General features: G+C 37.9%; 2 protein-coding genes across 3 annotated transcripts in view; both read left to right on the forward strand.

The window, feature by feature from the left end:
• Positions 1 to 1,781: 1,781 nt before the first annotated feature.
• Positions 1,782 to 12,968, forward strand: LOC118809450. Of its 2 annotated transcripts, XM_036572790.1 has the most exons (9): positions 1,811 to 1,872; positions 7,800 to 7,932; positions 8,059 to 8,133; positions 8,515 to 8,580; positions 8,683 to 8,745; positions 8,835 to 8,904; positions 10,414 to 10,851; positions 10,943 to 11,038; positions 11,425 to 12,968. In XM_036572790.1, the coding sequence occupies exons 3-9, from the start codon at positions 8,059 to 8,061 to the stop codon at positions 11,820 to 11,822; spliced, it is 1,206 nt and encodes a 401-aa protein (XP_036428683.1). In that variant the 5' UTR covers positions 1,811 to 1,872; positions 7,800 to 7,932; the 3' UTR covers positions 11,823 to 12,968. The 2 variants fall into 2 exon arrangements, with proteins under 2 accessions (XP_036428684.1, XP_036428683.1); XM_036572791.1 differs by lacking the exons at positions 7,800 to 7,932; positions 8,059 to 8,133 and having other exon boundaries at positions 1,782 to 1,872.
• Positions 12,969 to 13,498: 530 nt separating this feature from the next.
• The window catches only part of myo1d (myosin 1D), a 118,961-nt gene continuing 105,264 nt past the window's right edge, over positions 13,499 to 27,195 (forward strand). The window contains exon 1 of the mRNA XM_036572793.1: positions 13,499 to 13,910. Within this exon, the coding sequence (XP_036428686.1) occupies positions 13,816 to 13,910 (95 nt within the window). The 5' untranslated portion in view covers positions 13,499 to 13,815. The remainder of the gene's footprint in view (positions 13,911 to 27,195) is intronic.

Here is a 27,195-nt window from a genome sequence, read left to right on the forward strand (position 1 = left end):
CTTCAGCTTCATGATATGGGTTTCTATGGCTGAGCAGCTGCACATTGCCAAGCTGGAGTGGTCTAAAGCACACCGCCACTGGACTCTGGAGCAGTGCAAACATGCTCCCTGGAGTAATGAATCATGATTCACTATCTGGCAGTCTGATGGATAAATCTGGGCTTGGCAGATGACAGAAGTCTACCTACAGAAGAAGCACAGTGCCAGCAGAAAAGTTTAGTGGAGGAAGGATAATGGTCTGGGGCTGATTCTCAGGGTTAGTTCCTATGAGGGGTAATGTTAATGCTACAGAATGTAAAGATATTTTAGACAACTATATGCTGGTAACTTTGTGGCAACAGTTTGGGGAAGGCCCTTTCCTGTTCCAGCATTACTGTATCCCCCTGTGCACAAAATGAGGTCCTTAAACACATAGTTTGCTGAGTTTGGTGTGGAGGAGCGCGAGTGGCCTGCAAAGAGCCTTGACCTCAACCCCACTGAACACCTTTGGGATTAACTGGAACGTTGACTGCAGGCCAGGTCTTCTAGTTGAAAATCTGTGCCTGACCTTACAAAAATATAACAATATAAAATTTTTTCCAGATTGTTATAGCTGCAAAGGTGGGCCTACTCCATATTAATGTCCATGGTTATGGAATGGGATGGCCAGCAAGCTCATATGGGTATGATTGTCAGTTGCCTTGAGGGCACCTCCATAGTGACAGTCTTTGTACCCTGAAAGGTACAGTTATTTCTGAGAGTGTACAGTAGTTTCATCTTTGGTTGAATTTTGCAGACTTATAATGTCTGTCAAAAGTTAATGGGAAGGTATAAGGACCTGTTTGAGCACATTGCCCTCTGTTATGACTGTATTTTGATTTGTTTTCTGTTGTTTTCTATGTACTGAAAAATGATTGCCCACAATAATAGACTGTGTGCTATATAAATGCAATATATAGATGCAAATGATAGAGGTTGAAAGACACCAGCATATTCTATTATATTCTATATATTGAAGGAATAGTGTTAGAGGGGAATTCCACTTATTTTTTAAGATTTTGGCATAATTTGATTTTGAAATATAAACAAAATAATTTACTGTGTTTTGATATGAGATGGTGTGTTGAAGAGAACTGACTCAGGTTTCTTTACAGTGGGGGTGACATGAACCAGGGGCTGGGATGTCTACAACTTAAATATAGCCATTTTATTTACTGTTCAAAACAACAAGTGAACCTACATGTGTCTGCTGACATTTGTATATAATGTTGATAATGGTAAAATAGTGGAAAATAAGAAGAAGAAGAAGAGAAAAAAGTTTTCTTTTGATGTTATTTTGCCCTACAAAGCTCTGGATGTACCTCTCTACAAAAAGCTTATCTCAAAACTATCACACACAATGTCTCAGCCAGTGTATTTGTACCCATTTCTTATAATAGCTTTCTGTGTGGTAGCTTTGGACATCTGGTTCCCATCACAACCATTGTGGACAATCGTCTAAAATTCGCTAAACCACTCTGAATGACTTTGTTTACATCTTTAATTTGGAAAAATCACTGGAGCTCCCCCTTAACTATGTGTGTGAACAGTCTGCTTCTGTTTTTTTGTTCAGTAAATGTGTGCGGATATGCTTGATTACATGTTAGATATCTCTGCCTGTTCACAGTATCAGCACAGGTGAGGAATGTTATGTGTGCATTCGAGCATCACAAACTAAAGAGAATCAAACAGTGCTGTGCAGATGGCTTCCTTCCAGCAGAGTGCCCCCTCAAGCAGCTGTTCCGAGTCTGTGTGTGCTCAGCTCTTCACGAGCGAGACACTGAGAAGATGTCAGATACGTGTCAGTATGGAAGTGAAGTGCTACAGATGGAACCAATTCCAGGAACTACTCTGGTAAGAGAACAGCAACTCGTCAACAGCAGAGTGTGGGGTGGAAAGAGAGAGGCGGCTGGTTGGAGGGGGTTAGACGTATGCACTCTAATTAGCCGGTCTCTAATCTGTTTATCATAGTCACTGTTCTCTTTGTGGCGTGCCAGGCATTCCTCTGGGCTGTTTACTGCACTCGGTCCCACGTAAAAGGCTCCCATCTCCCTGTGTTCTCCCTGTCAGATTGCTGTATTGACTGACCTGCTCTCATCAGATCAGTCCACACATCATTGACTTTTGAACACTGTGGCTTTGAAAAACTTCCAGTAGTTAAGCACAAGAGTTGAAGCTGTGTCTGCTTCTAATATGGAATGCATAGTATAGATGCTGAACATCTTCAAACCGATAACTTGGTCAAGATGGTTAAGAACAAACAATCGTTATTCTAAACTTTCTGTATAAGCTTACATGAAAACATTTTATTTCAAACAATTTTGGATCATTTCTATTTGTTTCTATTAAGAAACTGTCAGATCATGCCAAAAAATGAAAAACTAGATACATTGTTTTGTTCTGACAGCAAAGATATTCTGTCATCTTCTGCAATACTGAGTTATGTAAGCTAAGCTATATGCTACATAACATGTTCTAATGTTATTTTTTTTTTTCTAAATTTATATCATTTCTATTGGTTCATTTGTTAGTTTCATACACAATGTCATATGTTCACATAATTTCAAAGGCTGGCTACCATTTTCAAAGGATGTATGTACATCCATCCATCCATCCATCCATCCATCCATACATACATACATACATTCACTGATCAGGCATAACATTATGACCACCTCCTTGTTTCTACGCTCATTGTCCATTTTATCAGCTCCACTTACTATATAGGTGCACTTTGTAGTTCTACAATTACAGACTGTAGTCCATCTGTTTCTCTGCATACTTTGTTAGCCCCCTTATACCCTGTTCTTCAGTGGTCAGGACCCCCATGGACCCTCACAGAGCAGGTACTAATTGAGTGGTGGATCATTCTCAGCACTGCAGTAACACTGAAGCGGTGGTGGTGTGTTAGTGTGTGTTATGCTGGTTCAAATGGATCAGACACAGCAGTGCTGCTGGAGTTTTTAAACACTGTGTCCACTCAGTGTCCACTCTATTAGACACTCCTACCTTATCAGTCCACCTTGTAGATATAAAGTCAGAGACAATATCTCATCTGCTGCTGCGCAGTTTGAGTTGGTCATCCTCTAGTCCTTCATCAGTGCTCACAGGACGCTGTTGGCTGGATATTTTTGGTTGGTGGACTATTCTGAGTCCAGCAGTGACACTGAGGTTTTTAAAAACTCCAGCAGCACTGCTGTGTCTGATCCACTTGTACCAGCATAACACATTAACATATCACCACCACGCCAATGTTACTGCAGTGCTGAGAATGATCCACCACCCAAATAATTCCTGCTCTGTGAGGGTCCATGGGGGTCCTGAGCACTGAAGAACAGGGTAAAAGGAGACTAACAAAGTATGCAGAGAAACAGATGGACTACAGTCGGTAATTGTAGAACTACAAAGTGCACCTATGTAGTAAGTGGAGCTGATAAAATGCACAATGACCATAGAAAGAAGAAGGTGGTCATAATGTTATGCCTGATCAGTGTACATGCATACATACATACATACATACATACGTACATAATTAAACACCAATGACAATTAATCTAGGCCCTGGAGTTATTAAATAACTGACGTTTGGGTGGAGGACCAAGCCTGAAGCTCCTCCTCCTTCCAATCTCACGTCCTATAAATTTTAATCTCTACCTTCCCTCTCCTGTGAAGTTTTAACACCCCACCAGCACCACATCACCTCCCTGTTCTTCAGTCCTCTCTTGTTCATCAAGAGATAGGGGTCTGGCCTTTCAGCTCGAAGCAGAAGCTGCCCAGATCTCCAGCCCAAGTTCTCAGAGTTCTCTGCCCTCTTACAGTTATACAGCCTCTTTTTATATTATGACCATAGGTTAAAAGCATGGATTAACCTAGCAAAATATTCATTATATTCATAAATTATGTCATTAAGAGACTTTACAAGGATGATGTAAGGTAATATTTTGTAATGTATTGTGACATTTTATTGTACTGAAACATTTGTTGAAATTATTATAAGAGGTTTTCATTGATATGGAGTACTCTTGTATATTTTGCATTGGGTGTTATTGTGCTGTCCTCGGAGCTCAGTCTATTATTTCAATCTTTCTGTTAGACAATGTGATTTTGATTCTTGAAACTCTGAATACAAGAAACCCAAATATACAACCCCATTTCCAAAAAAGTTGGGACGCTGTGCAAAATGTAAATAAAAACAAAATGATGTGTCATTTAAACCCTATATTTCATTGAAAATAGTACAAAGACAACATATCAAATGTCAAAACTGAGAAATTTCAGTGTTTTTTGAAAAATATTTGCCCATTTTGAATTTGATGCCAGCAACACGTTCCACAAAAGTTAGGACAGGGGCAACAAAAGGCTGGTAAAGTTGTGTAATGCTTAAAAAAAACACCTGGTGGTTAATTAGCAATAGGTCAGTAATGTGATTGGGTATAAAAAAGCATCCCAGGGAGGCTGAGTCTTTCAGAAGTAAAGATGAGGAGGGTTCACCACTCTGTGAAAGACTGCATGATCAAGTGCAACAATTCAAGAATAATGTTTCTCAACAAAAAATAGCAAAGAACTTTTGCTTTTCAACATCTATGATACATAATATCATTAAAAGATTCAGAGAATCCTGAAAAAAAACAGTATTTGCTGGCCATGATCTTTGGGCCCTCAAGCAGCACTGCATTAAAAACAGACATGATTCTGTAGCAGAAATCACTGCATGAGCTCAGGAATACTTCTGAAAACCACTGTCTATGAAAACAGTTCGGTGCTGCATCCACAAATGCTAATTAAAACTTGCAAAGAAGAAAGCATACATAGACAGGAGCCAGGAATGATGCCACCGTCTCTGGGCATAAGCTCAATTAAAATGGACTGAGGTGAAGTGGAAAAGTGTCCTGTGGTTTAACAAATCAAAATTTTAAATTCTTTCTGGAAATCATGGACACTGTGTCCTCCAGGCTGAAGACCATTTAGCTTGTTATCAGTGCACAGTTCAAAAGCCAGTATTCATGATGGTATAGGGGTGCATTAGTTCACATGGCATGGGTGATGCACACATCTGTGAAGGCACCATTAATGCTGAACGATATACACGTTTTGGTAACAAATGCTGCCATCCAGACAACGTCTTTTTTCAGAGAAGTCCTTGCATATTTCAGCAAGACAGTGTCAAACCATATTTTGCATGTATTACAACAGCATTGCTCTATTTTAAAAGAGTCCAGGCGCTAAACTGGCCTGCCTGCAGTCCAGACCTGTCACCACTGAAAACATTTGGCACATTATAAAATTAAAAATACGACAAAGGAGACCCTGAACTGTTGAGCAGCTGAAATCCCATGTTAAGCAAAAATGGGAAAACATTTCACTTTCAAAACTACAGCAGTTGGTCTCCTCAGTTACAGACTGTTGTTAAAAGAAGAGGTGATGAAACTCAGTGGTAAACATGCCCCCGTCCCAACTTTTTTGGAACGTGTTGCTGGCATCAAATTCAAAATGGGCATATATTTTTCAAAAAACAATAAGATTTCTCAGTTTCAACATTTGATTTGTTGTCTTTGCACTATTGTCAATGAAATATAGGGTTTAAATGATTTGCACATCATTGATTTTTGTTTTTATTTAAATTTTGGAAATGGAGTTGTATAATAAATCCAGTTACCCAAAAAACATCAAGGCAAAACTATGTTATACCATTTTAAAGCAATACTTGAGTTAATTCCTTTCACTGACTTGTATATATCTTCAAACAATCCTACCTGTATAGCAAACTTACTTTAGGAAGCCACCATGGGTCCAGAGGCTGAGCTGAAATAAAACCTGTATTGAGCTTGGTCACCATTACATTGCTGCCACTCTGTGGCCTCGTCATCTTACTGCACAGCGACTTCTCATCCTCCTTGAGCTTTAGTGGTTTACTGCCCTCTAAAGCAGTCTAGAAACTTAATCTCCAGCTCCATCTATGGTGATTCAGCCTGAAAGTACTTCACTCTCAAAAATTTATTCTTAATTATGCTACTACTCGTTTTACAACCGGTTTCTCTCTGAAAGCCACTTGAACAAAATTGTCCTCTCTTTCCAATTCCATCATTTCAAACATCATTTCAACAATCCAAACTATTTTGTGACACTGTCACAAATGAGCAGAGACTGGTTGCAATGGCAGACAGTATGAGGTCAAACTGTCCAAAGTCAAAGCAACAGGAGACAGGCTAATACAGGAAAAGCAGGGTCAAGGTCGGGACACAAGTCAAAAGACCCGGAGAGACAAGCAAAACTGGGGAGGTTAAAGAATGACAGAAATTACTGACAGGTGTGGGAGAAGAGATGAGGGTGTGACAGATACGTTTTTTAAAACAACATTTGTCAGTATTTATTGCACAATTTCACTGGTAGATGAGATACAGCTTATATTTAATGTCACTGATCATTTCAGGTTTACCTTTAGTAAGGTAGTTGAACACTACAGTACCAACTCTTTTTGGCGCTTCTTCAAGATCCCACCCAACTTTGTTTTGCTGATTTTGTCACAAACTTTTGCATTCACTCCAAGTGGCTTAGCACATGTGGTTTCTGACTGTTGCTTACAAAGGCAACACTTAAACGGACAAATAAGAAGCTGTGAAAGTGGCCCAGAAATGCTTTTTTGTAGCACTGAGCGTTAATAATACTGTATTATTGTAATATTAGCCACTTTTGCCACAAATATCTGATGATTCAGAAAGAAGAGTTAATTGATGGGATTTCCAGTAAAAAAAAGGCCTGAACTAAAAAATCAAACTAATAGTCCACCCCTGAACAACTGTCAGTAATAGAATTCTACATTCACCAAAAAAGTAGTTCTATTGATATTTAATTCATAACCAGATCCATTAAAACACAAAAGCACTTTAAACTGTCAGATGCCTTCTTGGTGAATTAGGCCTGTTAGTTTAAGGTTAACGTCTGAACTGAACTGTCAGTGGGCCGACCTCCTCCATACATCAAGACATACAGTGAACATAATTTACATGATCTGAAATGAGTTTAGAGCGTCTGCCATAGCAACACACTTCTTACGTTATATACACTGTTTATAAGATGCTCATAGGGGAAATTCTATAAATTCTTTATGAATGAATGAATGAACGACTATGATGTTTCTAGGTGTTTTGAAATGGATAACATACAACTAGACACACCTACTGTGAAAAATGTGCTTGTGTTTTAATCAAATCCTCCAGCCAGGGCCAGTATACTATATGCAGCGTAGCAATATGCAGTTGTGGGCAAAAAAATAGGCACCCCTGGTCAAATTCCATGTTTTGTTGGATTTTCTACATGAATATATGTATATATCCTCTACAGAGAACACACTTCTGCACAGTTTTAATGCCCAGTTACTCTTTATGTCCTAAAGTTAACATATTGGGGAAAAAATAAAAGACAAAATATGGCCTGTGCAAACATTATGGCATGCCCCTTATAGATGATGTGTTAACTTGTTTTCACTAAGAAAATCAACAAAACATCTAATTTGACTGAGGGTGTTCAAACTTCAACAACTGTATAGCACCTAAAGCGTGCAACTACACGCAATGTAGTTGTATATAGATAATTTTATTCTTTCTTTCCTTCTTTCTTAAGCAATACAGCAAACCAAAAGCAGCATACCATACTTCTGATTTCTTTTTGTCTTTCTTTCTTTTTTTTTTGCTAACCTCATCATCAAAAGTTGCCTATAGCAAATTTTATGTGTGCGTTAGCATCTTCCATACGAAGTGTAACACCAAAGTCTTCTGCACTAGAGCGCCAGTGTGAAATTCAAACCAGTAACTTCCCTCTGAATGGCTGCTGCAGCCCGCCTTGCTGTGCTGTGGTATATAAAGCCAGTCCATATGCAACATCTCATTTTCGCTGATATGTCCCTTCTGTGAAAAGGTAAGTAATGAAAGAGAAAACAAAAATGAAGAAATTAGTATTCAATATCTCATACAATAAGTGTAAATATGAATGACATTTTGAACCATGACAATGGTCAGTTAAGAAGATGTCTGTCCTATGTAGATGGTTGCTGCAGCCATACAGGTGCTGGCTCTGCTGCTTGCATGTGCAGTGAGCACAGCGGAGACTGGGCAATCGGTAAGCAGAAACTAGGTGGCAAATGAATAGAAAACACCAGATTTGAGTGAAATTTGATCACATTATTAATGATATACTGTATTTTGTTATACAGTTGAATGCACTACTTTTCCATAAAATATTTAATCGGTTTATTTATTGGATTATTATGTTTGCATAGAATATCTACAGCAAACTTAGACTTTCTATACTTAATGATATGACTGTTTCTCTTTGAATAAAGGTTAATTAAAATTCAAAAAGGAATGTCAAAAATAGTTCTTATATCATTTAGTTCCAAAAGTAATGGATCAGTTAGAGCACTGATGAATGGATCATGCATATAGTTTAGACCACTTATTTTAATAATTACATTACAAATGTCCTCTCTTGGTCCTCTAGTTTGAGCTGAAAATGTGGAGGAAGGATGACCAGCCTGTACTGCAACAACTCTCTCTGGTGAAAGAGGTAAAGCTGACCTGCACTATGTTTTCTGATTTATAACGCTGAATCAACAGGCTGAATGTGCAACAATATGCTCTGTTTTTTGTCTGTATTTTTGTTTTTCAGGAGATAGAAAGTCTGAGATACGATCAAGCTATGATGAAACAGAAACAAGAGGACATGAATCAGGTAATGGCAGCACTAAAAAAGAACAAAAAATCCAGGATCAGTAAACAGTGACACAAAGAGATTTTAACAAATGTTTTTTTTTTTTGCAGGCTATCATGCATTGTGCACAGATGCAAGCATCTAGAGATGAGGAGGTAAATGTGACTTCCCTGCAAAAAGGTCAGTGTGATTTTACTCTCCAGAACTACATATACAGACATATGCAAAAGTATGAGTGCCCCTGGTCAAAGCTGTTTTATTGGTTTGCTAAGTGGAAATAAGTTAACACATCCTCTACAGAGAAGGCAATTAAATATGGCATTTTTCTGCAGATTTTAGTGAACAATTAACACTAGAAAAGAATGTGCTAGAATTTTGCCACTTACTTACTTTTTTATTTACTTACTTATTTATTTATTGCCAATCTAATAATAAAACTGATATGTGCAGAACTTATTTTCACTTAGAAAATCAACATAATGTAATTTAACTGAGTGCACAAACTTTTTGACATATGACTCTGTAGTCAATTTCATACAGCCAGATTTTATTAAAATTGTAAATTCTAAGTTGCAAAACAAATCATTACAAAAAATGGTTATGTACACTACTGTTCAGAGGTCTGGAATCATTGCTTTCAATCACAGAAAAACAATTTGCCTACAGATAAGTATTAAAATGACTCTAATATGTTGGTCCTGTTCAACTTCCCGTTTTAAATCATTAGTAAGACACTAGAATGCTGTAAATAAAACATAAGGAATGTAAAATGTGTTCAGAATGATGAATGTAGATGATTCCATAATGAATGAGAAAGCTGTATGACACCGAGACTGAAGTTATAATAAAATTAATATCCATAATGAATCCATATTTCAAAAGCTCAAATCTAAAGGCACATAACTTGACAGAATAATTAATGTAAACAGATATTTACAGTACAGTGTGCACAATCGAATAACTAATTGTTCAATGAATTCTTTAAATATTAAAATAATAAATTAATAAACTAAAAATACAGTTTGGTGAATAGTTTATAATAGCAATGGTGGGGTCCAAAATGTTGAGACATTAAAAACTGGGATTTTGTTCATTTAAACCTGGAAATAAACAACAGAATGTTCAGAATTTTGAAAAATGTAAAACAAGAAAAAGTTAAGAGGAATAAGAATGAAGAAGTATTCAAAATGCTGCACTACTGCATTAAGGCAAAATACTAAGAAATTTTGAAATTCAAGTAAATAATTGAAAGATTCTACTTTTTACTCAAACTTTTATGCTAATATAAATTATATTGACAACTTTAGAGCTTAAATTAGAAAAGAATGCAAAACAGCATTTTCACCTGTGGCCACAGACTTTTGGACCCCACCTTAAATCTTGTACAGCTTATTGTATATGAAATAACAAAAAATGTAAATATGGCTAATGATTCCAAGCTTTTGAATAGGTGTGTAGATCAGTAAATATCACATACACTCTGAAAGGTTCTAGGAAAAAAACATTAATTCATAGAGAGCTTTAGCATTAGGCGGATGTTGTTTAAACTATAAAAAGTTCTTCACACTTACACATATTTATTTATCGAAAACATCTATTGAAATGTTCTTTAGGGAACCAAAAGAGGTTTTTCTAGATCCCTTTTTGGCACCTCTATTTTAATGGTTTTATGTATGCTATCTTTTTTAGGCAGCAGCCCTTTGCCATACCCCTTTTTCCATGAAGACAAAGACCCTGAGGAGGACAATGATGGAGTCCTTGACCCCTGCTATCACTACACTGTGCTGGACCAGCCGTGGAGAGCCACCAACTTCAGCACCAAGAACGTTGCCTGTGACCGGAAGGTGCAGTGGAAGGGCTGGTATCGCCTGTTTTACCGTGGGAAAACCATCCAGATGCCTGAGCGCTGTGTGAAGAAGGAGATGTGTGGCACTCACTCCCCGCTGTGGCTGGTCGGCGGCCACCCACGCATTTGTGACGGCATTGTCACTCGCAAGGTCTGCGGCCACTGGAATAGAAACTGCTGTGCCTTTAAATCCCCTCCCATCCAAGTGAAAGCCTGCAGGGGCAATTTCTATGTCTACAAGTTTGTCAAGCCACAAGCCTGTCATTTGGCGTACTGTGCAGGTGTGAATCTTTATTTAACCACAACTCATAAATGTTACAGAACATCTCACAGCTTGTATAGCCTGATGTGTTCCTGATCGCTGTCTTGCAGATATTAACACTCTTGTGTGCGGGAGGTGCAAGAAAGATGAAATATGCAACAGCAGGGACAAGATTAACTGGTTTTGTAAGAAATCCAAAAGAAGAGGTAAGTGTAAATGTTTTTCTTCATGCAAGGACTTCGTACTGAATATACACCACCAGTATAACTTTGTAATCACGACTCAAAACTTTGGAATTAGTGTTTCCAAAGATGTAAAATCAACTTTTGTTGCAGATAAATGTATAAAATGATTGATATATGCGAGTAGTGTAACATCACAGAGTTCAAACCTTATATTTCTATATATTATTATGTGCGTGTATATATATATATATATATATATATATATATATATATATATATATATATACACACACACACACACACACACATACAGTCATATGCGAAAGTTTGAGCACCTTCAGTGGTACACCTGGTGATAGGTGAAATGATACGTGATATGCAACATTTTCTCTCTTGATAATTTACAGTGCAAGTCCACTTCTTCGCCTCCTACCCCGGCAGCCTGCAAGGCAAAGTGAACCGAATCCAGTACAGGAAAGTGTATGTCAATGTGGGAGGTGCCTTCAACAGCCGCACAGGCGTGTTCACCGCTCCGGTCATGGGTGTCTATCAGTTCTTCTTCTCCACTCAGAGTGGAACTAATGGTGCTAAGACTGATCTGTGGCTTGTCATAAACGGCTACTGGGTTGCTGTATCTCATACTCGTGTCAGCAGCTCAAACTCAGTGGGTAATCTGTCCACATACATGACCTCTCTGCGCAAAGGTGCTTTGGTATATGTAACCCACAACTGTGGCAACTCTTGGGCCACCTCTGCATCCAATACCATTACATTTGGGGGCTCCCTGCTTTTAGTACGAAAATAAAGGATCAAAATTAGATGATAATTACTGCTCAATCCTACTTTTTCAGTTTGAATGGTTTATAGTGATTACTGAAGCTATTTCAATTGCATATAAGTATCTTTATATCACATGCAAGTATAAGTATAGCCTTCAGTCTGAGGGCGCAAATTCCACCAAAATGAATATAATTAATTACCTACCAGCACAGAAAAATTGAGACACTGAATTTAGTGGGTTAAAATGTGTACATCATTTTCACATGAATACAATAGATTGCATCAATATTTGGCAAGGTTTGTGTATATGTAATGTATTTTATTTCTGTGGAAAAGAGCCTATATAGCCTATACACATTTATCATTCACTTATTCAGAGTGATATGATGTAAAATGCACTGTTTTAGAGAAACGTACAGAGTCAATTGTTTACAGTGGTGGTGATAGGAACCAGACATCCAAAAAGTCCCCTCACATAAAGCTATTACTTGAAATGGTTACGAATAAGCTGCCTGATTTATTGTTTTACAAAAACTTACAGATAAACTTTTGGCCCACAACATATTTTTTAGCCCCAGTCCCTAAAGAGAATTTTCAGATTTTTTTTCTTCAGATTTATCACTATTTTAACAATATCATTGCATATAAAACTCAGTCAGAACTAGTCATTTTGGATAGCAAATCAAACGGCCATAGTGGACAATATATGACTCTATCACCACCACTGTAAAGACATCTAAGTTAGTAAGTTTCTCTACCACACAGCATTTCACCTCAAACCACTGTCAAAGACTTTGTTTACATCACAACTGAATTATGCAGAGTTTTTAAAAAATCATTGGAATTGCCCTTTAATGTATGGACAGTGTTAGCATGCTTATTTTGTGTTTTATTTTAGCTGTTGTTGATTGGTTGCATTTTACACATTATTGCAGGCTGGAAATATGTTGAGTTGAAACTTTAGGTTACTCTTTTTGTAAAACTAAATGTACCTGATATTGTTGAGAACATGTAGTTGACATTCTTGGCAGAACACATACGAATCAGTAAGTTGTAATGACATGATATCACCGCAGGGGGGAGCAGTAATGTTGTATTTGTGTAATAGCAAGCTGTACCTCAGCCACAGGTAACCTTATCCCGGTTTTATCTCTGTCCAAGCTACATTAAATCTCAAATCTGTCTTGTCTCTTGCGTGGTTATTGAAAGTATGTTAAGTTTTTGTAACATTTATCTGTAAACATTACTAAACCAGGTCTCATGATTCCACAGGGTCCTTTTCCACTTAACCTGAAAGAGCCTGAAAAATGTTCCTCTCATTTTATCCAGAAGACGTTTTGAACTATAAACTAAATCGCTATGATGTCTTTAAGATTTAACTCAAACCTACTGGAAGGGTTATTGTTGCCTTATATGGCTAAAAATGGACAGACATTCTTGTGATATTTGGCTGCCCATTTATCTCTGAAGCCAAAAAGCCACTAAAGCCACAAACGTTCGTACTACTCCGAAATTAACCCATCCACCCTCTTCAAAACCCTTTAAACTCCTTGCTGTTATTTACAAAACCGTTTATAACACACATTTACATACCTCGCTCGGAGACAATGCTAACTGCAAAGGTAAAAAGGCGCGTGGGATTGTATATACGGGTCCTTTGAAGGGGCGGGGTTTGTATGAAGTTCTCTGAGAGGCGTATGAAGCTACAGCCGCTTCACTACAGCCGGGCACACGGAGGCAACAAGTAGCTGAAAATTTCAAAGCTCATGAGGAGCCTCGTTTTACTGTGGACTTTTGAAACGGGACGACGCGACTCGAAGCTAAACAGCGATTTTCTGTCCATTTTTAAGCAAACATGAGACAAAGTAGGGGAACTTTGCTGACGGATAATGGTTTGTGAGTTCTCGTCCTCTTGATAAACTGTGTAGACTGCGCTGGGCTCATCTGTTGACTGTTCTACCGTTTACCTTGCTGAGGTTTAATACTCCTGTGGTTTTTAATTTTGGATAAAACACATCATGGCAGAGCACGAAAGTTTGGAATTTGGAAAGGCGGATTTCGTTCTTCTGGACAATGTGTCTCTGGAAGAGTTTCTGGCCAACCTTAAACTCAGGTAAGCGACCTGCACCTGGACGGTCATTCACCTTCACTGGCTTAACCTGCCACAGCACGACACTTTATGGATGCTGTTTGAGATGTATAAGCGTGGTTAGTATGAATCCTGTGGATGTTGGCGCTACATACAGGATTGCAGGCTACTTTGGAAAACAGAAATGTGTCTTTCAGTAAGGCAGTAATTTTCCCAACCACATGTTGCCTGTAATGTGGGTGAACTGTCAAAACTGTTTCTCTGTCGGGTTGACCCAATTTGTTGCTTGTATTTCTTTATTTGTTATTTGGCATAAGAAACCACAAGCCTTCTCTGGTCTGAAGTTGTTTGAACAGGTAAATCTGGGGTCAGTGCTTTACCACGTTCAGTCAGGAGAATAGATTTCTGGAGAACAGAAAGGAGACCTGATATATGGCCATATATGCACGTATATCATAAAGGGTTAGGCATTTATTTCAAAATATTGCAAAATATATATTTTATATGTGGAGATATGACTGAAATGTGTCTCATATTTGAAAGTGGCCATATATATATATATATATATATATATATATATATACACACATATACACATACATATACATATATATATATATATATATATATGTATATGTATGTGTGTATATATATATATATATATATATATATGTATGTGTGTATATATATATATATATATATATATGTATATATATATATATATATATATATGTGTATATATGTGTGTGTGTGTTATATATATATATATATATATATATATATATATATATGTATATGTATGTATGTATGTATGTATATAAAATCAGATTTTCTTATTGGGAGAGGTAACTGTTCAGTGCTTTTTATACTGTTCAAAGGAGTCCTCAGTCAAGGTCGCTGATTTTGAGTTCTACAACCCAAAACAATTGATCAGTTGCCTTATTTATGGTTATGAATAATCGGGTTGTTTAAACAATAACTAGATTATTAAGAAACAGTACGTCTCACAACACATACACAAGATAGGTGAGCCTTCATTTCCAGATGTTAACATGCATAGGAAATACAATCACACCCTCTACACAAAGGCTTAATCACAGAGATTCTCACTGCCATATTCATAAGAAAAATATTGGTCATGTTTTGTTATGCATCATGTACAATTATGTCAGCAACCACAGGCTGCACCTGTGTATCCTGGGTATATTGTGTAGCCGGAGGGGTGTGGACCACGGAAGTTCATTCCCATTCTTAACCTTATGGTCCAAACAATAGCGCAGTTTAGTTCAGATGATCCTCCTCTTGTGCTCCATGTTTTGATGATGAAAACAGATCAGATCACATTTCCCCATTACTGCTGTGTCAATAAATGACTGGCTGCCCGTGATATCGTGAATGGGACTGTAGTGTACCAAGTGGGCCAACTGTTTGGCTTAACAGGTATTTGATCTGGCTTAATCAATAACCCATAATCCAAGTTAAACAACTAACTTTTTCTGTTCTTCACAGTTAGGCTCGGTTTGCTTTTCAGCATAGCTCATACATGATGTCAGAAGGAATCAGAGTTTTTAAAAAGGGAGGAACAGCGATCTGAGTAGTAGACTTTCAAAATACTTTATCAGAAAAAGATAAAGTAGAAAGCCTTGAAAAAAGGCTTAAGGCTGCAGTACTGTGAATAGGTCAGAGACCACCCTTTATTTATTTAATTTACATTTGAAACAGCCATTAAGTAAGTTATTTTTTTCACAAGCTATTTCTGAGGAGATCAGTTATAAGATAATCCATGTGCATAAGGAAGGGAAGGAAAGTCAGAAAAGAATAAGTGAAAAACACAGGAGTTTACAAAAGAGTAGTAAAAAAATGATGAAAAGTTGTACAGAAAATGGGACTCCTAACAACCATGCAAGATCTGGTAAACCACCAAGATTGTCACCATCAGATAAATAGCACATAAAGCTTTCATCTTTAAATAGAAAATCAAGCTGCACTCTTGCTTCAGATCTGAAAAAATCCACAGATGTTTCTGTCCATCCTTCCACTGTAAGAAGACGACTTAACGCTATGAGTCTAAAAGGATGTGTAGCTGTCAAGAAGCCATTACTGAGAAAAGGAAATACACAAAAAAGAATTTGCAAAGCAAACAAAGTAGAGCCCCTGGTGTTCTCAGAACACTGGATTATTTGGAATTTCGTTTGATTGTGAGAAGCAGCAAATGCAACCAATTTCTATGACTAACTTTAGGAAAAAATCCCAGCATGTTTCTTTGAAAAACTGAAAGCAAGTCTCCTGACTTCCAAAAGAATGGAAGCTGTAATAAAGGCAAAGATTGCATTTTTTTCAGGTGCTGAAAAATGTGCTTAATGGCTGTTTTTACTGGAAATTTAATAAACAAAGGGTGCTCTCTGATGTTTTTGCAAAGTACAGTACAAAAACTGTGACAAAAATGCATATAAATAGGCATGAAAGAATTCAAAATATGCATTATCATCATGTACAGTGCAAATTGTCAACTAATTGCTGCAAAATCATCAAGACATTATGTTTATATCTTTTGATGTTGAAATAAATAAATAAATAAATAAATAAATAAATAATCTTGATAAGCTGGGATAGGCTCCAGCACCCCACTGCGACCCAGAAGGATAAGCGGTTTAGATGATATATGTATGTGTGTATAATCTTCATAGCCCTAGTGGCATCGCTTTGTTGCATTTTTCATCCAGCTGTGTTCTAGAATGGAATCCAGTGTTTAACACATTTGTTTCTGATGTCTAAATGCAATGCGGGTGTCAGAGTTTTTTTTCCCTTGCTCTCTTCAGTCGCGGCCCAAAGCGTTTTACTTTCTCTCCAGTCCGGAGATGGCGTGTGCAGTTTGTTATTTGCAGAGGGTGTGACCAGGCGTGCTTCCTGCTACTTCCCCTGCTCCACATCTGTGTCTGGAGCTCCACTAACAACATAGACTGCAGGGGGAGGCCAGATCACATCCCGTGCCCTCTGGGACGATGAGGCAGTGCTTTGGTGGCTCGGCTTTATGGATTTGAACAATATCTTTACGGCCTGACTTACAGTAATCTCAATTTGTTTCCCATTTAGGACTAGCAGACTTTACAGAGCTTGCTGGAATAGCATGTCTGAACTGAATGTCAGCCCTGTCCCTTTTAATTTATTAGTAAAAAAAGTGATTTCCTGATTGTTTTGAGGTTCACACCAGTAATTGATTTTTAAAAGGTCAAACATTAAAAATGGACTTAACTGACCAGTAACAAACCATGAATAACCTTTAAAAGATTCCAAAACACTGGAAAAAGCTTTTAAAATGACTATAATGCATATACATGAGCATCAGGCTTTGTTTTAGACAAGTAGCCAGTAAAAGAACTAAAGAAAGTTTAAGCATTGGCAACTAATCCTTACCAATGCCTTGAAAAGGTACATTTTAATCAATAACTGTTAAAAAATCAAGTAAGTCAAGTTTAATAGAGCAGTTGTTACAGCCCTATTTCAATTTCTGAGGAAACAGCCTTCCATTCTGGTCATTCTAGACTCTTCATCCAGTGAATATCAGCTGTGTTTAGATGGATCATCCAGCCTTCTAATAGGAACAGTATGAAAAGAAAAAAGCAGACTAAATATAACTGGCTTGGGATATAGACCTTTTCTATGGAGGTTTGTAGAAGGTGGGGTTTATGATAGAAACTCCTTCATGTCTGAATCCACCACCCAGCTGTCAGACTCCACTTAGGCTCCTCACAGTGTAAATTAAACAAATGTCGCTGCTGTGGACATATACAGGGCTGTACAGTGTTTTATGATCTTAAACGTGTTCGAGATCGTGTTTACTCAGTTCTCACATGTTGAGCAGGACTTTGTGTGGGCACCCAGCAAACACCACTTAATTGATGTGCGCTCACTGCCTGTCTTTATATGGCAGTGTTGTTTTGTCTGCCCTGAGGATCTTGGGAAACTTTTTGGCAACCCTCGTGCACATTTCCAAAAACAATTATAAGGGCTGCCTGAAACATTTTCCGAATTCCTCCAGACAGCGCCCCGATGCTTCCGATGAAATAGTTGACAACCACTCAACAGCCTCAACTGAACTGCTCTATCACTGCTACCTCATCTGCCCTTTGTGTCACACTTTAGAGAATTTCAAGCCTAAACAGCCCCTAAAATCCTGTCTAAAATGACTCATTCATTTGGTTTTGGATCTGGGTTTTTGGAGTAGAGCACTCGAAAGTACCCTTTTTCTAACAGACTATAAGCAAACTGAGAACCTCACAGTGCCTTATAAAGTGTTTATGTTAGGAGTTTGTGTTTGGAGGTATGATGTATTTGAAAGGCACTTGGAAATTTTAATTATTTTAATTTAGATTTTTTTTTTTCATTTAGAGAACCTATTCATTGCTTGTTGGCTACTCACAGGTTATTATTATGCCTAGTGTATAATTTGTTCAGTAGCGGTTGCTCAATATGTGGAAATTTTTTCTTATATAGTCACAGTGCTTATATAGTGTACCCAAACAAGGAAACTATGTTAACTTTAATGGATGTTAATGTAATGAGATTTTAGTCAAAGCACTTTTGGACTTTTTCTGATGGTCCATTCAGTGTGAAACACTGGCACAATGTAAAGGACAGCTGACATTTGCAATCACTGTAATAGAAACTGGAAAACAAAAAACTTTAAAAGCTTCAGATATGATGGTAATGTTACGTTGTAATGTTGTCACAAAAAATGCTGACTCCTTCTTTCATAAGGATACATCAGTAGCTGAAGGCTTATCAATGTAGCACATGTTGTGTATTGCGAGAGAAGAGTCTTAAGAGCAGGTTTTTTTTACAGAGTAGGGCATGAAGTGATGAAAACTGAATGCACTCCGCTACCTGATCTTGTCTCTGCCTGTCTGTTCCTTGTTGAAAGTGGGACTGAGTGAAAACGAAGTCCTTTATATATAACTAATGGAGAATGCAGTATCAAAGCTCAGAAAGGTTGAACTTCTCTTACACTTAAACGTAGTATTACTTGACTAGATTGCTAGTAGAACCTGATCAGCTGGTTGTCAAAGACATATCTCAAGTATTTAACTACTATGCCACTGTGCGACAAATAGATTCCATGCCTCTCCTGTTTCAAGGGTGTAAACATTCACTTGTTGCCTTAACAGCAGGGACGGGCTGTGTGGAGCCCAGCTGTGACACATGGCAACCTGACTCCGTCCCTGAACAGCCAGTATGGTGAACGAAGTCTCCTTACGGCTCAGGTGCTCTGAGCACAGCCAGACACAAGGTCAAAAGATCTGCTTCCTCTTCCTTTATGCATGGAGCAAAATGGACCTTTTAGTATGCCATAATGGATTCCTGAAAGGGGAGAATGTTCACGAGGTTGACTACTATTGTTTCACACTAGTTGCCAGTTTATTAGGTCCTCCTACACTCATTGGCCATTTCATCACATACACAACAAGATACGTTTTAGACCTGACGTTTAAGAACTAGAGCCAACAACGTCTTGTTGATGATTGATTACATTGCCTCTTATCCCATACTGTGTTATCAGAGCACCTTCAGAACTCTCATGCATCTGTGTTTATTCATAACAATGTTCAATGGGCAAAAAAGAATGACCGTAGGTGACGGTAGGCCGCCGAAGGTCCCAACAGTGTCCAATGGCTATCAGTCGGCTTGTTGTGTCCCGGCCTTTATTGATGCACTGAAACCAAAATTCAGGGCACCTTAAACCAGAAGAAAGGCATAAAATAATAATGGTGCAGGCATTAATTAAACTAGAGGGCTTATTTAATTTTGAACAACTTGCTAAATAATATTAATTACTAACGTGTTAAAATCATGAAAATATAATACTTCCTGCTTTCCCAAAGGCATCTAAAGCTGAATTCCGCAGTCCCTCCTCTAAAACAACAAAAAACACCTAGATTTTTAAATATGCATGCATGTGGACATGGCTTTGGACTGCCCACGTAACAATCTTGGGGGTGCCTTTGGCACACGTCACTTTAGTGTTCGTTGTTCAGAGAAGAAACAGCCATAAACAACAAACATGCGTTTGCAGTAACAACTTTAAAAAGGTAAAAAGTTTATTACCAAAATAATTGAGATACTCAGTTAATTATGTCACTTCCATTAAAGAATTTCACTAACTCATTTAAATAGCCATGTAGAATTGAGCTGCAGAGGACTTGTTTGAGTGTTTCACTGTTGGATTGTTTTTCTGCTGCTGCTCAGACTGTTTGAACGCATCTGTGCGGACCAGCACAGAAGTGCAAAGGAAACAAGCAGCATTTTTAATCACTGTTCTTTTTGTTTTGTTTTGTTTTCATTACCATTCAGATATTTTTTATTAGATTTTGACACACATACATGAAGAACAATGATTACTGTATTCAGTTGTGGCTTAATCTACTTATGAGACTAGATGGGAGGAGAGTGGCACGTGATATGAATGTGCAAGTGTGGATTGTTGATTGTTGCTGGTTGTTGGCAAATTTTAGTGTTCAAACAATACTGTTGCATTAGATGGCATAATTAATAGAATACATATTCACCAAAATGCACTGTCTCTTCTCCATAATGGGCATTGTAACAGTTTCTGTGTTGCACCATCACAATGTTTCGATGTATTGTTATACCCCTAAAATCTACCATGTAAGTCCATTTCATACACTCTTAAAAAGAGTTTTTTTTTTAAATAATCTGTGAGGTTAAACAACCACAAATTCACCATTCTCAGCACAGCATCGACACTGACATGTGGCATAGTGGCATATTAGTGGGTATTGCACTGGTACAAGTGCATCAGTTGCTGGGATTTTTACATGCCTCACTATCACTGCTGGGTGGAAAATAGTCAGCCAAACAGAAATACAGTGGTCCAGAAACCGACCACTGATGAAGGGCAAGAAGTTAACTAACAGAGATTGTGCAGAAAAAGATGAGCTGTGTTGTCTGTACAGCTATATACGGTGTGCCTGATGCACTCATACCAGCACCACACACAGTGTTATGGGGTGGACAATATAAAGTTTTCATTAAAACAAGAACATTATGAGTACTTTTTTGATTGTTATTAGTCCAATGCAGTATGTGAAATGTCATTTTCATAGTTTTTTGGTTTTATATTTTAAATGTGTGTCCACTGGGGCTTTTTTTCTTTTCCAACTTGTCAAACCTCAGAAAACCAAAATAATACCGAAATACTATCTGGTCCAGGTGGTCCTACAGTGGTCCCTTTTCCTGGATGGATGGGGTGGAGGTGAATTCCACAAATTGTAAATAATGTGCATTACATGGGCTACAGTTAATAACTGTAAACATAGTGCACCTATATGCTAGGTGTTTCTGATAAAATGGCCAATGAGTGTAGTTACAGGGTAAATGTATCTAATAAACTGGCAACTCATTGTTTGTGTATACCCTGACTTGAACTGCTTATTTTAAAAGTCCCTGTATGGAGAAAGAATGTCATTAAAGAAATATTTTCCACAGACTTGCTAAAGGCCCTGGAGATTTACCTCTTGGTGTTCCACATTACGAGCTTCTGACTGGGGGATGGCCTGTTCTCAGTACCAGTACTGACCAGAGGTCCATCTGCTCTCTTGAACTTAGACCACTGGCATGCTTGCCCATGGCTAAGGGTTTTTGCCTGGCCAAATCTCTCATAGTTCTCCTCTTTGTTCCCCTCCTAATAAAAACAAACAGTGAGAGAACAGTCTGTCCAGCGCAGAGTGTTGCTGTTCCCCAGGCTAAAATTAAAATAAGATTTTTATGCACTAACTATACATTCTTTTGGATTGTTTTTTTGTTAGTGACTTAATGTGTTTCCTGTTTGCTATTAGTAAGTGCTTTTTCCATTGTTTTGCTGACTATTGGTGTATTTATCCCACTGGCTTTGAAATGATATCACATTGGTCCATGTAAATATGTCATAATCCCTATAAAAGCTCTAATATCTGATTCTTTAGCAATGATTACCTTATGGACTTCAGATAGCAGGATGAACTACCTCTCGCCTCCCTCACTTTCTCGTCAGGATGTGCTTTGCGACTCTCTGGTATTGCACAGTACCAGCCCCAGCGTTCTCCAAGTGAAAAAAAGCAATAAGAAGACTCTGTAATGGTGAAAATATGTCTCTTTTCCTGAACGGCCGGATTAGGGTCTGATTTTTTGAAAACAGGCCCCTTTCTCTCACTCTCCAGCAAAGAAAAGGGTTAGTCTCGCCACAAGAATTTCCATACAACCCCCTGTAATCTGAAACGCATTACCGCCCTTACATAAACAGGACTGTGCTTTTTTGGATTTTTTTTTTCTCAAAATAAGATCTGAGCCCCACAGACGTCTCATTTGTGGAGTAAGAGTCTTGGCAGAGGGGCACTAAGAGTAGTAATGTTTGAGGTGCTCTTTTGTGCTCTTGCTTTTCCCCCTTTTCCCTCCCCTTACTTCTTAGTGTTTATAGCCTCAGTGTTTTATGGTCCTGACTGACAACTGACCCCTCATTCCCTTTGTGCCCACTTTGGTCTCTCATGTTTGTCGTTTATTCCCTGCTTTATGTTGGGGTATGTTAAATGTATTTGTGGTGATTGCTAAGCGAAAAGCATACAGTCTAAATACTGTCTTTTCTAAACAGACTTCAGGAGGAGAGTAGTGTCTGGCCTGCTTATGAAGCAGTAAGTCAAGTCACTTCTTCAGAGGATGTCTTTAGTATAACTGACTGGATGATATTATGTTTACCATTTTCATGTGCTATCCTCAGCGTCATTGTAACTTTATATTAAAGAGCCTGTATATTGTATTTTTTTCTTGTGTTTTTTTTTTCTTTCCCTTGATATTTGTATGTATTTATGTACCAAAAGCAGTGGTTATTCACTTACATGACCATTTCCAACCTCTCTTTGTCCCTTTGAAGCTTAGCAGTTTTGGTTACTGTGCATGTTTTAAGAATGATATATGTAAGTGATCTCTGTTCTGACTGGCTGAGCTGTATTGCACTTCCAAGCTGGAACAGTCCTTATAACTTCAACATGTATTAACTTGCCTACAATAGCCTGAATATTTTTACAGTCTTTGCTGGTGAATTAAATTTGCAACACTTTTTGGTCTTCACTATTAGTGCTAATAGTAAGTAGCACTCTGTATACCTAACTTCAAATGAGTGCCTATTTATCTCTTCTTGTCTTTTCTCCATCCTCCCTTCTTCTAGATTTCTTCGACCTTTGTGCTCTCTGATGTGTCTTCGTAATTGCACCTTTCAAAGGGCATGTGTCATAAAAAACTGACATGTGAAAGTTTAATGTAGTATGTAATTTAACAAATAAGCAACACTTTATTTTATATTCATTGTTTTTGTGATGTCTATGTTTACATATTATAATGAGCCTGCGGCAGTTTTAGCTTCACCCAATCAGTCTGAAGTTATAACAAGTGTTTCAGCCTGGACTGCTTATTGAGTGAAGCACAATTTAGGGCAGCCAGTCAGAACAAAGATAATTTAAATGGATCAGTTTTGAAGTCACACAGCCTGTTTCAATCTGAAGGATAAAGATAGGCTGGAAATTGTTAAAAATGAATTGAGGCTGTTTTTGATACACACACCTACACATCATAACTGGACATCAGGGTAAAAAATAAATACAAGAAAATGTAGGATATGGAGGAAAAAGTGTGATATTAAGTTTGAATAGTATTTTGAACCCTGAAGAAAACACAAAGCATGGGATATTTCAGTTGCTTAAAGAGTGAACCATGTGTATGATTTGACTATATGTGGAGAAATTTTTCATTTAAATCAGGAGGACTATTTGCAGTAATATGATTTGCAAATGTAAGCAAGTTGTGTTTGTAATGTGGTTAGCAGTGACATCATCCTGGAGCAGCTCTGTGTCTGTCCACCTGTTGACTCTGAGCTGCGTTAGCGTTGTGGAGAAACCCTTTTTCACAGCCAGGTTTGAGTGCACGCACTGAGGGTGTAACTCACACACACAGAGAGTCTTTCAGTCCGCTTTCCAGCTCTACCCTCACTCTCTCTCCATCTAATTACAGTATACAGCCAGCCAATATCCTCATTAACTTTCCTTTGCTTCCTTCTCTCTCTCTCTCTCTCTCTCTCGCTCTCTCTCTCTCTCTCTTTCTTTCTTTCTTTCTTTCTTTCTTTCTTTCTTTCTTTCTTTCTCTCTCTCCCTCTCTCTCTCTCTCTCTCTCTCTCTCTCTCTCTCTCTCTTTCTCTCTCTCTCTCACTCTTGTCTGTTTTTCTGCTTTTCCCTGCCCTCTTTTTACCCTGATCGAAATCTGAGAGCTCTCCTGAAATAACATGCTGAGTAATGTCTGAGTCTGCTGGATGGCCTCATCTTTTTGTCTCTTTTTTTCCTTCTTTCTTTCTTTGTCTGGCCATCATCCCATCTGCTGTTTCTCTGTGACCTCACATCAGGATCGGGCATATGTGCTAAAGTGAAAATGGCCTTGTGATCAGGCCTGAGGCCAAGCTTTCCCACCAAATCCCCTCTAGTCACTTCATTACTGACTTCTGAAACTGTATAAAAGCTGCTCCCTTTTCTCTTTATTCTCAGGCTGACAGGAGAACAAAAAGCAGCTCTGATCTCAGCTAGACAGTAGACGGTCCAGGCCAAAATAACAGAAAGGCTTGGCTTGTTGGCTCCCTTATACATTTACACCTGGTTGCCATTTCTGAGCTGTCAGTGTAAAAATAATGCTAGTTAAAGAGGGAAGGGGAAATCATTCAAGGAGTTTTGTATGTGAACTGAGTTGGTAATATTTTCAAATCTTAATAATAAGTAGTACTTTGCTTACCAAACTTTAAACAAGTGCCTATTTATCTCATCTTCCCTTGTCTTTCCACTCTCAAAAATAAATACTGCAAAAAGGATCTTGGCTTGGACATTCAGCTCTAGGAAAAAACTTTAATTGATGTAGTGCCTTTACATCATGTGAAGGTTCTTTTGACTTCAAAAAGGTTCTTCACACTCAAATCTCATTTACAAGCATGGTTCTTTACAGAAACATCCATTGAAAAGTTGAGGAGAGAGCTGAAAACAGTTATTCTAGGTAGAGAGGGCACAAATGAAGTGAGCCGATATCACTGTAACAGGATGGGTTGGATATGGGATATGGCAAAAACAGTGAATCTGATCTGATTCTGTAACAGATGTTGCCTGGCAATATCATGGAATTGCTTGTAGCATTATAAAATGTACAGTAAAGTAGGTCATGTGATAACAGTGACCACATAATCATGGCACATGATAGTAGTACCTGCATAGCCTCTTGTTAAAGGGGAATTCCACAGATTTTTTAAGTGTCTACATAACTAAAAGACGTAAGCAAAGTGCTTCAAAGTGTTTTGATGTTAATGCACTGTTCTAGACAAACTCACTGTCTCTCAGAGTCTGTTGACAATAGTAGTGATATGAACTAGACATCTGGAGTGTTTAATATCTCTTAAAGCTGCCTCACAGTTTATATATGAAATAGCTATGAATATACTGCCTAATGCCAGAGACATTCTTTTATGAATCTTTTGAGAGGATTCTGGTCTAAAATGTGTTTTTAAAGTATATTCATGGTAGGGAGGTAAATGCAAGGTGTTACAAGGCAAAATAGTTTTCAGATTTATTTCAGACAATTTTACAATTATCAACATTAAAAGTATAAATATTCACAAACTCAAAGGTTCACTGGTGGTTTTGGATAGTAAATAAAATGGCTATATTTGCATTATAGACTTTGCAACCCCTGGTTCCTATCACCACCACTGTAAAGAAATCTGAGTTAAGTAAGTTTATCTACAGTACACCCATGAAACCCTTGTAAATGACTTTGTTCAATTCAGTGATTGAATTATGTGAAAATTTTGAAAAATCAATTAAATGAATTTATAATTCATCATTTTCCACAAAGATTATTACGTTTTAATGAAGAAGATGCTGGAACGGTATGTGTATCATCTGATAATAGTAGACTTAACATCTTTATTCTTCATTTTTAAGTACTTGCTCTTCTATAGACCTTGATGCTGTCACTGTTATGCTGTTGCCCTCTGTCTGTATCAAGATTATTGCGCTAAAAGAGGAGGCGAGTTGGAGGACAGGGATGGGAGTGGGTCTAATTGAGTAAATCTGGACCAGCTGGCATAATAGAACTTATCCGGCCAGTAAGATTGATTTGTCTGTTGGCCGTTGATGGGAGCACTATGCTTTAAAAGGCCAGTCTGCTGCAGCACAGGAGCTGCTATTTAGCACTGGGCGAGTGTTAACCTGGCAGAGATGCTGCTAATGTGACTCCCAGATGTGTCAGGAGAGCTTATGGCACAAAAACGGGTGTGGGAGGCTGGCTCTGAGATCAAGTTCAAAGGCCAAGAAAAAGAGGCAGCTGTCTGAGCTGAAATTAAAGACACAGTTTATTCTGTTTATTCTGAAACTACATGAAAGTTGTGATGAGCTTTTGTTGGAAGAGTGTTAGGGATCTAAGGCATTATTCATGTCAGATATGTGTTTTAAAGTGATGTCTATGAAGTCAAGTCATTTAAGGCAGCCCAACAGTATCAACATCTAACTGAAGCATATAAACATATATTCATTACTTAAATAGGTTAAAACTTCAGGCATGTGATAAAATGAATGTGGAGGAGTGCACAAATTAACTCAGGGTAAAATGTAACTGTTTCAACTTGCTTTTGGCATCTTCCCCTTATCATCTACAAATTTTGACAACTGTCTCACAGACGTTTCTTGAGATTCACTACTGTGAACACTGTTTATGTATCATGAAGGTAAATGTTTTTTGATTACTGAGTTGTGCGTAAGTCACAGAATTCACACTTATGGTAATAACCTTCTTGCACTGTTTTGAAGCAAGAGCTAGCCAGGCTAAAGTACAATACATGTAAAGTACAGACTAAAGTTACAATTAAGCTTCCCGAAGTAAACAATGAGAGAAGTCCATGTCCTCTTTTTCTCACAAGCCAGATCTTTGCCTGCTGACAGAGAAACTGGTTCATTTCGTCCCTTAACCGTAAATGTAACCTTGTCGCCTTTCGTCGAGTCCCTGATTTGAGCCAAAAAAAAAAAACCCGTACCATTCACATGAACTGTATAGATTTGATGAGTTTTTACCCAAAACTCAGCAGTTCATGGTCATTATCCAGCCATCCACAAATGCAGTTTTTCATTTTGACAGACCAATCAAAACTAAGATAATGTTACACAAATGTTAAAACAAGAACACATTTCATTTAGTTGAGTACTTTGATTTCATTTTTGTATTTTCAGATTTCATTCATTAA

Source organism: Colossoma macropomum, unplaced genomic scaffold (assembly GCF_904425465.1).
Source record: "Colossoma macropomum unplaced genomic scaffold, Colossoma_macropomum, whole genome shotgun sequence".
Lineage (NCBI taxonomy): Eukaryota > Metazoa > Chordata > Actinopteri > Characiformes > Serrasalmidae > Colossoma > Colossoma macropomum.

Excerpts from the sequence above, each read along its gene's own strand:
- LOC118809450 (XM_036572790.1), top strand. The coding sequence starts at position 8,059 with ATGGTTGCTGCAGCCATACAGGTGCTGGCTCTGCTGCTTGCATGTGCA. Across the intron at positions 8,134-8,514 it reads CAGCGGAGACTGGGCAATCG|TTTGAGCTGAAAATGTGGAG; the intron begins GTAAGCAGAAAC and ends TTGGTCCTCTAG. Across the intron at positions 8,581-8,682 it reads AACTCTCTCTGGTGAAAGAG|GAGATAGAAAGTCTGAGATA; the intron begins GTAAAGCTGACC and ends TTTGTTTTTCAG.